The following is a 15,523-nucleotide window of genomic DNA, read 5'->3' as shown; positions in this document are numbered from 1 at the left end:
ATTTTTTGTTGCTATTCTGTCTCTCAGTGTTACAATACACCTACCATTTGGTTTTTAAATTGATCATTTCTTTGTGAGTGGGCAAACATTCAAAATCAGCAGGGGATCAAATACTTATTTCCTTCACTGTATCTGGTATCACTGCGATTGTCAATAGCTGGAGAATTTATTTTGGGTTGGTCTTTGGTGGTAGGTTATGGTAGTAACAAGAAACACACAGCTAAATATAAAAAAAAAAGTTTTATTTTTATTTTGGTCCAGTTTTCCATTGATAATAGAAGAAAAAAAAGCCCAATTTGTCCTTTAAAAAAAGTATAATTCACCTCCATGTACAAAGTAGTTGTGATTATATGTACGGTTTTACTAACACACGTCAGCGTTTCAAAATTGTCCTTAGGCATTTAGATTTGTTTTACCCTTAGGCGTGAAGGAATTAAAGGCGGAAGCATGTGTAGATCAGTGACCATCACCATCTTCAAGGTAACATTATTCGGGAGAACAGCATAACGCCAGGAAAGCCAGTAGGCTAGACCACGCTGGTGAGGTTTGGGAGAGGGTAGGGCAAGGACTTCCTATAAACACTAACTGACAGAGTGGAGAGGGATTAGAACACCTATTCAGTTTTTTTGTATTGTAGTCTGTGCCCTCCTTAGGGAGCTTCACTCTCTCTATTTGTCCTATTTGCCATTATCAGTGAAAGTAAAAGAAAACCCTAAATTTTGGGTTGTCCCTAGAAAAGTAATAGAGGAGAAATCTTCCAATGTGGACACTAATTCTGATGACCTGGGAGTCCCCAAGGAATTCCCTTAATTTGCAGGGATTGTCCCTCACTTCCTGTTTTGGCAATGGGACAGGAAGTGAAGGGAAATCTCTCCTATGGAATGCAGGTTGCAAAAAAATAAGCCAACAGGTGTTATAACCCTTCCTTAATCTATCCAAACTGAAAAAAAAAAAAAAAGTTTTGCCTATAGTTCTACTTTAACATTCTCAAGAGGTATGGTGGAGAGGACACTGCGACTCAGATGCCTGGAGAACGTCTGCACCAGTGTATGGGTTAAAATTCAAATGAAAGATGCAATACTTTATCACAATCTATTTGAACACCTTTTCAAGGAAACACCTTTTCTCAGAGCAAGGATGTGGCAGAGTGAACCTTACACCTTTCTAGCAACAAAAGGAAAGAAAAAATATATATATATTTATATTCATGGCCATAAATATCAGCACCCACTGCATTTCTTTCAAATAATGCACCACTTTGCTTAGAAAATTGTTGCAATTACAAATGTTTAGGTATTTTCATTTCTTTTGTTTGTATTGGTAGGACAAAACGTGAAGAAACAAAAAGCCAAAAATGGACTTGACAAAATTATTGGCACCCTCAATTTAAAATTTGGTAGCACACCCCTTGGAAAAAACTGAAATCAATTGCTTCTTGTAACCATCAATGAGTTTCTTACACATCTCTACTGGAATTTTGGATCACTCTTCTTTCGCCAACTGCTCCAGGTCTCTCATTGGAAGAGTTCCTTTTCCCAACTGCTGTTTTGAGATCTCTCCACAAGTGCTCTATGGGACTGAGATCTGGACTCATTGCTGACCAGTTCAGTACTCTCCAGATCTTTGTCTGAAAGCCTTACTGGTTGCTTTTTGACGAGTGCTGTGTCATTGTCCTCCTTGGGTCCTGTCTAGTTGAAAGATGCAGATAGGTAAGCCCTGGCCTAAAAAAGACAAGAGTGAGTATGGCACGGGCTTTACTGTCACCCTGATACAGCCAGACTCTCAGGATGACACCTCTAAATGGCATTCTTGACAGGACACATAGCTGCAAAGTGGTCTTATGTCAAGTTGACTCCATGAAATGAGAAAGTCATATAAAACACAAATTTGCAATTTCACTGACTTTTATATATTATATTACATCCTTAGCTAACCCAATGTCTGCAATTAGTAGACGCCACTGTCCAGTTGCCTGGGACCGATCCATGTTTATTCTTATAGGAGCTAAGACCTCTAATAATAGCAGAGCCAGCCATAGACGGAGCGATTTTCTTTCCTTTGGGTTGCAGGAAAGAAAACTGCTAGACTCCATCATCAACACTGACTGTTGATGGGGAAATCCTACTCGCAGAGCTATTGTGTTCATCCCCGCCAGGAAAACTGATTACTGTCAACGGCTATAGCTGCTAGAAATAATCGCATGTAAAATCCAACAGGCTGGTTGTACCCAAGTTGACTGATCTACTTGACTATATTCAGCCTGTCCATACATGGTTCAAATGTCAGCCAGTCCCTGCTGAACCAGCGACTGGCTGAGATTTGAACCATGTATGGGAAGGCTGATGGTAGCCAAGTTGATCGATCAACTTGGGTACATTCAGCCTGCCCATACATGGGTCAAATCTCAGCCGGTCCCTGCTGAACCAGCCAAGATTTGAACAGTCTATGGTCAGCTTTAGATACTTGCACGAACCGTAAGGCTGAATTTAAAGTATCATTCTCTGTGAGCCAGACCCCCACCTCAAGCACTTCATTGTATCAATTGTGCTAGAAACAAATTATATCAGAAATTTCTACTGACTGAGGATTCCCATAGGTTGGCTACATAACATTTTTTTTCTCTTTACATATATTTAATTGTAAATTCTCTCATCACAATATACATAAAGTTCTATTCCGCTAGAAAGTCTGGATACAGTATTGAGAACAGAGGAAGCATTTTCTTATCATTTAGACAGCTTTAATAATATCTCAAGTCCCTGAAGAAGAGAAATATGTTTTCTCCACAAAGTTATTATATGTATATTTTTACTATATTATTACATTTTCACTAATCCATTTATTTTCACAGTTCTTGCACTTTAAGTATGTAAAGGATTCTATTCCAACTTAAAACTTTCAAGTGCTTAAAAAAATGAAAAAGTGAGTAAAATTAACCATAGACCATGCTCAAATGCTTCAGAAGATATTTAGTCTGTGGCTGGATTACACATTTCTTCTGGTGTTCATAAGCAAATCCCGTTGTAACCCCACATCCTTAGTTATTCTGGATTTTTCTGTAGGGGCATCTGTAATTAGTGTAAGTTTGTTGAACACACCACGACCAAAGTAGTCTGCAACCACACTGAATCCATCATTGGAGCACTTCAGCTAGAAAAGAAAAACAAATATAAATGGAACCACCATTCTCCTCAATGGGCTAAATCTGCATTGTCTAGTAATTGACCTCCTCGATACTGTACACTTTCACCTCCTTCCTGCTCAGGCCAATTTTCAGCACAGTCAAACTTTGAATGACAATTACTCAATCATGTAACATTGTACCCAAATGAATTTTTTATCATTCTTTTCATGTAAATTGAGCTTTTTTTGTGGTATTTAATCAGCACTGACTTTTTATTTATTTTTTTGCTAAATGAATAAAGACCAAATAATTTTTCTTCATAAATTTAGGCTAAAATATATTCTGCTACATTTCTATGGTAAAAATAACCCAAATCAGTGTATATTATTTAGTCTGTGGGAAAGTTATAGAGTGCACAAACTATGGTATAAAGCAAGGTAGGCAACCTTAGAGAGGTGGAGATCTACCTGAACAACATGGGAGAAGTCAAAACATCACCAGGCACAGTGTCACCCAATGTTGCCTCCTCACCGTCGGATTTAAAAGTATAATTGCCGTACAACCGTGCCACCATCGCATGCATTTCACTGCAATTATTGGTTTAAACCAGGCAGTTACGAGGCAAAATTTTGCCTCCCTACCACCAAACAAGCTTGCATAATTTTTCAGAGGAGCAGCATTGCATAGCGAATGAACCCTCAGTTGCATTGGGCGATGGCACCCTAAAGGCTCATTCATGCATCAATTTGGGGGGTGGTAAAATCCTGTCCCCAATCCCCACCCCCTTTAGCTGCAGCAGCTGAGGGTGTACATATGCCGTGGCATGAATTTTGCCCCGTCACTTTCAGCGAGTGATTGCTACCCATTGGTGGCTGCATTCATTTTCTTGTCTTAGGCTTTTTTCCTCAGATTTGACATAATGGACTGGCCAGTAACACGCCTCCTGTATGACAGTACCCTCACTCTGGATGAATGACTACAGGGGGCCCCTTTAGACAGCAGCATTATCAGTCTGGGGTGGAGAGGAGTGTTAGATGTACTAGCAGATTCAGATACACTAACAAGTTGAAGCTCCTGCACTGCAGTTACACCAAGTTTTTTTTCTTTCTTTTGGGACAAAGCTTGTACATGAATAAATAACAGTACCCCTGTCAGTGGTAAATGGTTTGTCTTTTGAAAAATGTTTTCTTGATCAGCGCCACCAACTATAGCCAGCAGTGATGAATGTATTTTGAAATCTCCGTGCTATCAGAATACAATAGTTCAGCAGGAGGGAATCCCCCATCTACATGGAGTGTGTGGATGGGTGAATAGAGTAATTTTCGTTCACTCAGCAAGCGAACAGAAGAAAATCACCAGCCTTACTAGCCAGCTCACCAGGTGAAAATAAAGGATTGTTTGCTTTTGGGTTTAATACTGCTGTAATGATGAACTGCAGGTTTGATTTCACTTTAAATTGTTTGTTCACAATCTCTATCTTAGCCATTCAGAGGAAGCCTTACATTGATTCAGAAAATACAAAGCTTCGTGTGAATGGTTGAATGGGAAGGGAAGTCCCTGCACTGCTGCCAGAACACAGTGCTGTATACTGTATGTAGTTGATGCTATACAACTGTAGAAATATCCTCCATGGCTTAAGACTCGGGGGCGGAGAAAAACTTGTTGGGGGCATGGCTTGGATGAATTCAGCTTAGGCTGCTTTTACCTGCTAACTACTCAGGCCGGGCGAGGTGGTCAGGCTCTCTCTTCTGATTTTTACAGTGTGCCTTAGGTCTGGACAAACCTTTCCCTAGCCTTCGTAGTCAGGCTTACAAAGTCCGATGAATTGGATATCGCTAAGTGGGGGCCACTAAGCATTTATCGTGCTACATACTGTATACACAGCAGCCACATGTACTCGTAAAAGCAATAGTTTGTTAGGTGCAGCTTTCCCCAACAACCTATTTAGAGTCAAATGAAACCTGGAGTTAGGCTTTACCTCAAACAGTTGATACAGACATAGAACATACAGTTTTACAAGACAATAGAGATTTGTAACTCTGGAGTCAATTCTACGATTTCCAGAACTCTGCTATGCTGCAACCTGAAAGTGCGCAGATGTTAATGGTGATCCAATGTCCAATTAACCTGAACTGCTGAAACAGAAGGAAAAAAGTCCGCCCTTTGCCAGGCTGTGCTGTGTGCCAGATTTATGTAAATCACAAGAATATACAGCCAGCAAACAAAGACCCCTTTTTATAGATATGAACACATACAATGCAATTCCAAACTTCTAGATTTACATCTAAAGCAATTTTTAGCCGATTTCAGGCATTTTTATTTCAGCATTTTTGTGTGTGTAAATGAGCCAAATAGAAACATATTTCAAGAGTTTAAATGCGTATTTGTCTGAATGTCTATTTTGGTTTTAGCCAATGGAAAGCAGTGTAGCTCATGAAGCGTCTGGTGCCCAGCTACAGGTGCCTGAGCATTGATATGTGAATGGCCACCATTTAAACACATTGGATTTTGTTTGCTATAAGCTTCAAGCTACAAAAATCTCAGGTGGGAATGGGTCATATAATTAGAATTTGTTCCTATTATGCAGTATGTGTGTTTACACTAAAAAGCCCCTCATTGCTGGGGACACTGACCAGGTGGTAGGTATTGCAAATATAATGTGTGAGCAACTACCTTCTTGGATTACCTTCTATGGAGTAGATAGAAAATGCCATATGAAAGGGCGGGTACAAATAAGTAATTTTGTGGGGCGCTGTCTTTAAGTGTACTGGCTCTGCTTCCAAAGGGTACTATATCAGGGTAGTGAATTATTAGTGTCTACAATTTAATCTGTAGTCAATATAGGATAATTCAGAGTCATTCTTAATGGGTTACATTTCTTGGACATTCAGAACAAGCAGGTTTTAGTTACATGCTCCGAGTACACTGGGTTACACAGAAACCACTGGCTGGTTCGCACTTTCTGCATGGTAAAACACCACATTTTGCTGTGCAGGAATTGTCAGTTCTGGCTGGTGGTGACTCCAAGATTTAACCACCTCCCACCCGCCATATAGTCCAATGACGGGCGCAAGGTGGTTCTCTCGTTCTGGGAGGACGTTATATGAAGTCCTCCCATTCTCGCCGCGCATGCACGGCTCAGGGAGTGCGCAACGCAGCAATCGGCGGTGCGCTATGTCCCTCGGACACAGCGGGATCACCGATTCATGGAAAGAGCCGAAGATGTCGGCTCGGTCATGTGATTAGCTGTGTCCAATCATAGCTGATCACATGTAAATAGGGAAATGCCGGTTATCGGCATTTCTCTCCTCTCGAGCTGTCATGCTGACAGCTCGTGAGGAGAAGAGAGCCGATAATCGGCATTCCGCGGAGGAGACATGTACACTGATCATCAGGGCACTGATGATCAGTGTGCCCTGATGATCAGTGTAGCCCCAGCAGTGCCACCTGTCAGTGTCCATCAGTGCCACGTGCCAGTGCCCATCAGTGCACAGCAATGCCACATATCAGTGCCCATCTGAGCTGCCTTTCAGTGTCACCCATCAGTGCCAGTCAGTGCCACCTATCAATGCCAATCAGTGCTGCCTATCAGTGCGCATCAGTGTCGCCTATCTTGTGCCATATATCAGTGCCACCTACCACCGCTTCCTCATCAGTGCCACCTATCAGTGTCCATCACTGCAGCCTCATTAGCGCACATCAGTGAAGGAGAAAAATCACTTATTTACAAAATTTTATAACAAAAACGAAGAAAAAAAGCTTTTTTTTTTATTTTTTTTTAATTTTCAGTGGTTTTTGTTTTAAGAAAAAATAAAAAAACCCAGAGGTGATTAAATACCACCAAAATAAAGCTCTGTCACAAAAAAATGATAAAAATTTCATATGGGTACAGTGTTGCATGACCACGCAATTGTCATTCAAAGTGCGACAGCGCTGAAAGCTGGAAATTGGCCTGGGCAGGAAGGGGGTATAAGTGCCCTGTAGGCTAGTGGTTAAAGAGGTGATCACTATTTACTTTATTTCTTTTAAACTTTACTGTCAGTGTGACATTTCATTAAATTCTATGCATCACAGCACAGCTTGCAGTAGGGAACATAAAAATGCAAATACAGTGCATTCAGAGAGTATTCAGACTCCCTTCTCTTTTTTTCTCATTAAGCTAAAAAATTAATTAATTCATTAATCTACACTCAGTACCTCATAAAGACAAAGTATAAACAGAATTTTAGAAATGTCTGAAGAAAACTGGCAGTGAAATGGGAGGCACCCGAGCTAAATTTCAACAGTTGTTGCACAGGGTCTGAATTCTTAAGCCAATGTGATATTTCAGTTTTTAATTTTGAATAAAATTCACAAACATTTCTAAAATTCAGTTTTCACTTCGCATTATGATGTACTGGAGTGTAGATTAATGTTATATTAAAAAATTAATTCAAACAATTGTAGTATCAGACTGCAACATAACAAACTTGAAAAGAGTGAAGGGTTCTGAATACTTTCTGAATGCAGATTTCCCCACATTTCCATTCGAAAGAAGGCTGCATTCAAGTGTTTCCATTTATCCCTAACCACTAGAGCCCATGAGACCAGTTTAAAAAATTCTGTCTCTGGTAGAGGTATCCTTCTCTCCTTTATCATGTCTACCTCTCAGTATCTGACCAACGTTGGCGCAGTATATCCCAGCCAGGGACAATGAACCACATTTGGTAGGCATCCTTCCCTATCAAAGCAATTTGGGACCAGATTCTTATGATCTACACTAGTTACAAATATCCCCAACTATCCTCATGTGGTACATCTCTCCATGAATCCCCATCTCTATCAAGAGAGCTAAAAACAGAGGTCAGACACTTTACAACTTATAGGAGACAACACAGGTCTCTACCATACTGGAATTGGCCACCAAATTAGATCATATTGAATGCATGGAATCACTCCTAGCCCAGGAAATAGATACCTGTGATCAGTGTACTCATAAATGTGGAACTCATGGTAGGTTACATAGTTAGTCTGGCTGAAAAAAAAAGACAAAAGTCCATCTAGTTCAAACATATAAAAAAAAAAAGTTATAATCCTACACCCACAGTTAATCCAGAGGAAGGCAAAAAAAACAGCAAAGCATGATCCAATTTGCTCCTGCAAGGGAAGAAATTCCTTCCTGATCCCCCAAGAGGCAAATCGGATATTCCCTGGATCAACTTTACCTATAAATGTTAGATACACAGAATATAACTGGATACTAAGAAACAATCCAAGCTTTTTTAAAAGCAATCCACTGAGCTGGCCAGAACCAACTCTTGAGGGAGTCTATTCCACATTTTCACAGCTCTCACTGTGAAGAAACCTTTCTGTATTTGGAGATTAAATTTATTTTCCTCCAGACATAAAGAGTGCCCCCTTGTCCTCTGTAATGACCTCAGGGTGAATAGCTCTACACAGAGTTCACTATAAATGTATTTATACATGTTGATCATATCCCCCCTTAATATCCTCTTTTCAAGAGAATAAATTCAGTTCCTCTAATCTTTCCTCATAGCTGAGCTCCTCCATGCCTCTCATCAGTTTGGTTGCCTTTCTCTGTACTTTCTTCAGTTCCCCAATGTTCTTTTTGTGTATTGGTGCCCAAAACTGAACTACATATTCCAGATCAGGTCTTACTAATAATTTGAACAGGGAAATCATGTGTACAGAAAATCCCAGGGATGCAAAAAGCTCATCGGAGCCTAACATGGCACCATCATCCTCCTCATATATGGGTAATCCCTGTGAAGGTCAACCCCGTTCCACCCATTTTTTTTTTCTATTCCCACTTCCCTATTCCCCCCAGTGGCTTATCTTCTGTTGTGATCTATCCCTTTTCATCTTTTCAAGCAGTGACTACAGGATGTTATCAGCTCAGAAGATTTCTGACAAAATCAACAGGTATTTTTTGCACTTCATTGAAACCGATATAGGAAAACATTTTCAATAAGATAATTATCAGATCGAAAGGGAGCAAACAAGAGAAGTTCATCATTGGGGTTTATGTAAACTTCACCCAGTGTGGTGTAAGCAGTTAATATCAACCACTGCTTGGATGACATGTAAAAGCCCTAGGCAGACACCGTATACCCTTAATGTCTGTCCATGCTTATATCACCAATTTGAACAAGATACAGCTAAATGATTTTGCTTTTGGTTTTTTGGGGGAAAAAAAGGAAAAGAAAACCTGGTGCTGGAAGTGGTCATAGAGATCTTTCTTCTCCTCCTGGGCCCTGATCATGTCAAGGACTTGGCGGTTCTCAGGCAGGCAGGTTGGGCAGTCGGAGTCACTCTCTGCATAGCTCTCAAAGCAGTGTTGGTGAAAGGAATGGCCGCACAAAAAGTGCACAGATGGAAGTTCTAGAGCACTACTGCAGATACTACATTTAGTCTTCTGGAAAATCTTGGGGCTGCATAAAAAGAGACAGATTCAAATCTTCCATAGTTCTAAACAATAACAATGGTAAAGCTGAACTCCAGACATAAAAATCTAACCCAAAAAAAACCTTGAAAACCAAGTTATTACCTAGTGCAAGTAGCAGTGACATAATTATTATTATATCATTATACAGGATTCAAATAGTGCCAACAGTTTGCTCAGCGCTTTACAATATAACGGGAGACAATACAGCAACAATACAGTTCAATACAAGAGGGATAAGAGGGCCCTGCTCCTTGGAGCTTACAATCTAGGAGGAAGGGGCTAGTGGTACAAAAGGCAGTAACTATGGGGGATGGACTGGTTGGAAGAGTAGAAGATTCTATTAGCCGAGGACAGGATAGGCTTCCCTGAAGAGATAGGTTTTCAGAGATCACCTAAAAGTGAGCAGAGTAGGCGATAGTCTGATAAACTGGGGTAGAGAGTGTCAGAGGATGGGGGAAGCTCTGGAGAAGTCCTGGAGACTAGCATGAGAGGAGGAGACAAGGGAGCTAGAGAGTAGGAGGTCTTGCGAGGAGCAGAGAGTACGGTTTGGGTGATATTTAGTGACAAGATCGGTGATGTAATTTGGGGCAGAGTTATAAATGGCTTTATACGTTATTGTTAATGTTTTGAATTTTATCCGTTGGGCAATGGGAAGCCAGTGGAGGGATTGGCAGAGAGGGGTGGCAGATACAGAACGGTTAGTAAGGTGGATGAGTCTGGCAGCAGCATTAATGATAGACTGAAGAGGGTAGGCCTGCGATGAGGTAGGCCAATGAGGAGGGAGTTACAATAGTCAAGGCGAGATATAACAAGGGAGTGAATAAGTTGCTAGTGATTTCCGAGGTTAAGAACGGCGTATCTTGGAGATGTTGCAGAGGTGAAGTCTACAAGATTTGGACAGTGAATGGATTTGGGACTGGAAGGACAGATGGGAGTCTATGATTACACCTAGTACCAGGCCTGGCAGGAGGGGAGGGACTGATGATTGTGTTATTGATGTTGATGGAGAAGTCAGGGGAGGGGGCACGGGCTGGGGGGAATACTAAGAGCTTAGTTTTGGAAAGATCGAGTTTGAGGAAGTGGAGTGACATCCATGCAGATATGTCACTTAGTAGGTTAGTAATGCGAGTGGAGACTGAAGGGGGGAAGTGAGGGGTAGAAAGATAGATTTGTGTGTCATCAGCATAGAGATGGTACTTAAAGCCATGGGAGTTTATCAAGTGACCAAGGGAGGAGGTGTAGATGGAGAAGAGAAGGGGTCCAATGACAGAACCTTGAGGGACCCCTACAGAAAGAGGAAGGGAAGAGGAGGATGCATCGTTATAGGTAACGCTGAAGGAGCGCTGCGATAGGTAGGAGAACCAGGAGAGAGCAGAGTCTCTGAGGCCAAGAGAGTGGAGTTTTTGAGGAGGAGGGGATGGTCAACTGCATCAAAAGCCGCAGAGAGGTCAAGTAGTAAGAGTACAGAGTAGTGGCCATTGGTTTTAGCTGTTAGTAGATCATTAGTGAGTTTTAGTAGAGCAGTTTCAGTGGAGTGTAGTGAGCGAAAGCCAGACTGTAGAGGGTCAAGAAGGTTGTTGTCAGTGAGGTAGGAGCTCAGGCGATTGTAGACTAAGCGTTCTAGGAGTTTAGAGGTAAATGGCAGCAGGGAGATGGGTCTTAAGTTGCTCAGATCGGTGGGGTCCAGGGAGGGCTTTTTAAGTATGGGAGTGATGTGTGCATGCTTTAGAGGGGAAGGTACCAGTAGAGGGGGAAAGATTGAAGATGTGAGTGAGGGAACATAGGATGGAAGAAGAGGGTGACCGTAGTAGTTGTGAGGGGACAGGATCCAGGGGAGCAGGTAGTGAGACGGGCTTCTGAGAAAACCTTAGTGACCTCTTCGGTAGTAGCAAGGTCAAGAGGAAAGAGTGTTGAGGGAGGTTTAGTGGGTATGCTAAGTGGGATGCTAAGTGGGATGGATGTCTGTGCAGTGGCAATGCCCCTACGAATTGCGTCAATCTTGTTTTTAAAATGATTTGCAATCTCGTGAGCACTGAGTGAGGTACTGGGTGGAGGTGGAGAAAGTAGAGAGTTAAAAGTAGAGAAGAGACGACAAGGACTGGATGACAAGGTAGTAATAACAGTGACAAAGTAGGCTTGTTTGGCAGCATGAAGGGAGGAATTGTATGTTAAGAAAGCAGATTTATATAGGGTGAATGATTGTTGAGATTTGGTTTTACGCCACAATAGCTCCAGTGCACGACTATGTCATTTAAGATTTCTGGTGTCGTCAGTCTGCCAAGGTTGTAATGGTTGGGGCCTGATGCTTCGTGTTGTTAGAGAAGCAAGTGAGTCTAATGTAGATGAAAGTGAACTGTTGTAGACAGAAGTAGCCAGGTCAGGGCAGGACAGGGGAGAGATTCTGTCATAGAGTTGGTCAGTTGCAGAGTGGAAAGGAGCAGTGTTCAAGTTGTGAAGGTTTCTGCGGGTAATGATGCACAGCCTGTGCAGAGACTAGAGCTGTGAAAGGGACCCAGCAGATCCACTTACTACAGGCTGCCTGCAGAGAACTACAAGAGGGGGCAGATACAGGACCAGCAGTGACCGGCCTTCATTACAGGAAGCTCTTGCACACAGGCAAAGTTTCCTGTTGGATTACTACACAGATCTGGAATACACACACACACAAAGTACACCATGGTTCAGGTAAGAAAAGATATGCGGTTTGTATTTAGACAATATTTGCTGATCTTGAAGTTCAGAGTTAAAGTGAATCTAAAGATTAAAATAAAAAAATTTTTTAAAAAACCCCACACAACCAACCATGTTATACTTACCTGCTTTTTGTAATGGTTTCGCACAGAGCAGCCCCGATCCTTCTCTTCTGGGGTCCCCTGGATCCTCCCCCTTGACGAGTGCCCCCAATAGCAAGCCTCTGGCTCAGCCCCACCCTCGCTCTCCTCATTGGCTCACTGGCTGAGATTGACAGTAGCAGGAGTCAATGGCTCCCATGCACATTGCTGGATTGAGATGGGGCTCAAGTAAGTATGGGAGGGAGCTGCTCCCCCCGCACCCCCCCTTATACTTACTTGAGTATACAACGCATGAAGGTAAAAAACCTTCTGCCATTAGAATCACTTTAAAGCCTAAGTCCATGTTTCCTTGCACTTTTTTCCTTTCACTTTAGGCTTCCATTGAATGACTAAAAAGCAATCAGCCCAGCACGATTTTTTCAGCAGAAGACAGGAAGTCACCCGTGATGCTGCCTAAACACAATGCTGTATACTGTGTGTAGCTGATGCTACTACAGAATTATATGTGGCAGAATAATAGTTATGGAAATTGATGCCCAAACAAACTCCTAGAAGTGAAAATAAACAGGGACTTAGGCTTGAAATTACAGTTACATAGTCTGACTGAAAAAAGACAAAAGTCCATCCAGTTCAACCAAAAAAAAAAAGTTATAATCCTACACCCACAGTTGATCCAGAGGAAGGCAAAAAAGAAACCCCCAGCAAAGCATAATCCAATTTGCTCCTGCAGGGAAAAAAATCCTTCCCGATCCCCCTGGAGGTAAATCGGATATTCCCTAGATCAACTTTGCCTATAAATGTTAGTATCCAGTTATATTCTGTGTATCTAAGAAACAATCCAGGCCTTTTGTAAAGCAATCCACTGAGCTGGCCAGAACCAACTCTTGAGGGAGTCTATTCCACATTTTCACAGCTCTTACTGTAAAGAAACCTTTCCGTTTTTGGAGATTAGATTTCTTTTTGTCCAGACGTAAAGAGTGTCCCCTTGTCCTCTGTGATGACCTCAGGGTGAATAGTTCTACACCGAGTTCACTATATGAACCACTGATGTATTTATACATGTTGATCATATCCCTCCTTAATCTCCTATTCTCAAGAGAGAATACATTCAGTTCCTCTAATCTTTCCTCATAGCTGAGCTCCTCCATGCCTTGTATCAGTTTGGTTGCCCTTCTCTGTACTTTCTCCAGTTCCCCAATGTTATTTTTTGTGAATTGGTGCCCAAAACTGAACTGCATATTCCAGATGAGGTCTTACTAATGATTTGTACAGGGGTAATATGATATCTCTCTCTGAAGTCTATACCTCTTAATACAAGAGAGGATTTTGCTCGCTTTAGAAACCACAGCTTGGCATTGCATGCCATTATTAAGCTTGTGATCTACCAGAACTCCCAGATCCTTCTCCAACATTGATTCCCCCAGTTGTGTTCCCCCTAGTATGTATTATGCATGCATATTCTTAGCCCCCAAGTGCAGAACCTTAAGGATGTCTTGTAAGTTGGAGACATTCTGAAATCAGAAATTGAACAAAATGGCAATGTTTTAGAAAACCGTTAAAAGTCTGCTTGTATCGTCAGTAACACTATTCTTTTCTAGATTTAAAAAAAATAAAATAACTTGCAGCCAAAACCTCTGTGTAGTGTTGGATAGAAAGGGGAAAGGTGGTCTATCAGGTTTTTAATGCAGTTCTTGCTGGGTAGATGCAGCCTCTCTATTTGTCCTGGTTACCATTGCCATAGGGACCGAAAATAATAGGAAATCCACAATTTTACAGCTGTCACTAGAATAAGAGGTGAATGTGAATCTTCAAAAAGGAGACACCTGTTCAGGTGATAAATAAGAGTGCAATTCCCCTTAATTTGTAGAAATCTCCTCTAACTTCTTGTTGCATATATGAGACAGGAAGTAAATGGAAATCTCTACAACAGGACAGAGACAAAAAAAAACAAAACAAAACCTACAGGGTTGTTAACCTTTCACTACTCTATTCAACCCAAAAGATATACATACATGTAATAAAAATGTATTCCCTGTAATTGGATTATTGCTAGAGAGTGCCAACAACCATCAATCAAATCTTTTCATTGTAAGCCTGACTGGCAGCTGTAGGCAGCAGAGTACACTCATGCGGTGCTAGCTGATAAAGAAGGTCAAGCAGGAGGTCCAAGAGGTCTCCATGAGGGTTTGAGATGCATAACCAATTTTTCCTTTTACAAGAATGGTTAGGAATTGCAAAGGACTTCAGCTGCCCACATCTTGATCCAGTGGTCATTTTGGCAAGTGTGTGTGTGATTTTTTATTTTTATTTTTTAACAAAAGTGAATCTCTGTTTATACACGGATTCATCATATGTTTTTCTGTAATGGTTCAAATTTGTGATAGACCTACAGCACTAAAGTGACTCAAAAATTGAGATGCGTAGTTTACAGAAAATGTGTATATTATGCATACATTATCTTTTCAGAAAGACTTAGCAGGTACTAAAAAAGGAAAAGGGAAAGCAAAATCTGTTTTCAGTGAGTACATATTTTATCACTGCTGTGTTCTCGGTGTTTGATGTAACAGATTTTTACATGCTTTATCTTCCATTTTTAATACTGCATTAAAGATAGATTTTTAGATTAGCCACTAGAGGGAGCTATCGGTAGCTGCCTTAGTGAACCTATAATCTGCCCATTACAGGGAGTCTGCATGTTAGAGAAGGTTCTTTACCAATGATTCTCACCTCTCTCACCTTCAACCGTCTCTTAAGGATGGCACTTAAGGCTAAAAGACTTTTTCCTCTACACATCAATATGTCAACTCTCAAACATAGGATTTGCAACTCGGAAGCTGCATCATTGGAGAAGTGGAAAGAATCGCTCCCTTATATCTGGAAGTTCTGAATATACAGTGCCTTGAAAAAGTATTCATACCCTTTGAAATTTTCCACATTTTGTCATGTTACAACCAAAAACGTTGAAGTATTTATTGGGATTTTGTAAGATAAACCAACACAAAGTGGCACATAATTGTGAAGTGGAAGGAAAATTATAAATTGTTTTCAAATTTTTTTTACAAATAAATATCTGAAAAGTGTGACGTGCATTTGTATTCAGCCCCCTTTACTCTGATCCCCCTAACTAAAATCCAGCGGAACCAATTGCCTTCAGAAGTCAAC

At 41.1% G+C, this 15,523-nt stretch overlaps 1 protein-coding gene across 2 annotated transcripts in view; it reads right to left on the bottom strand.

The window, feature by feature from the left end:
• Window positions 1-225: 225 nt before the first annotated feature.
• The window catches only part of VPS11 (VPS11 core subunit of CORVET and HOPS complexes), an 86,150-nt gene continuing 70,852 nt past the window's right edge, over window positions 226-15,523 (bottom strand). The window contains exons 15-16 of one of the 2 annotated variants that reach the window (XM_089657319.1): window positions 9,333-9,555; window positions 226-3,150 (exon numbers count right to left, since the gene is read on the bottom strand). In XM_089657319.1, coding sequence (XP_089513445.1) covers window positions 2,986-3,150; window positions 9,333-9,555 — 388 coding nt within the window. In that variant the 3' untranslated portion in view covers window positions 226-2,985. The remainder of the gene's footprint in view (window positions 3,151-9,332; window positions 9,556-15,523) is intronic. The other variant, XM_089657320.1, reaches the window with a different exon arrangement.

The sequence above is a fragment of the Staurois parvus genome, unplaced genomic scaffold, assembly GCF_062004578.1.
Source record: "Staurois parvus isolate SC_StPar_1 unplaced genomic scaffold, SC_StPar_1.0 ptg000981l, whole genome shotgun sequence".
NCBI classification, from domain to species: Eukaryota; Metazoa; Chordata; class Amphibia; order Anura; family Ranidae; genus Staurois; species Staurois parvus.
This window is presented reverse-complemented; position numbering and strand designations above follow the sequence as displayed.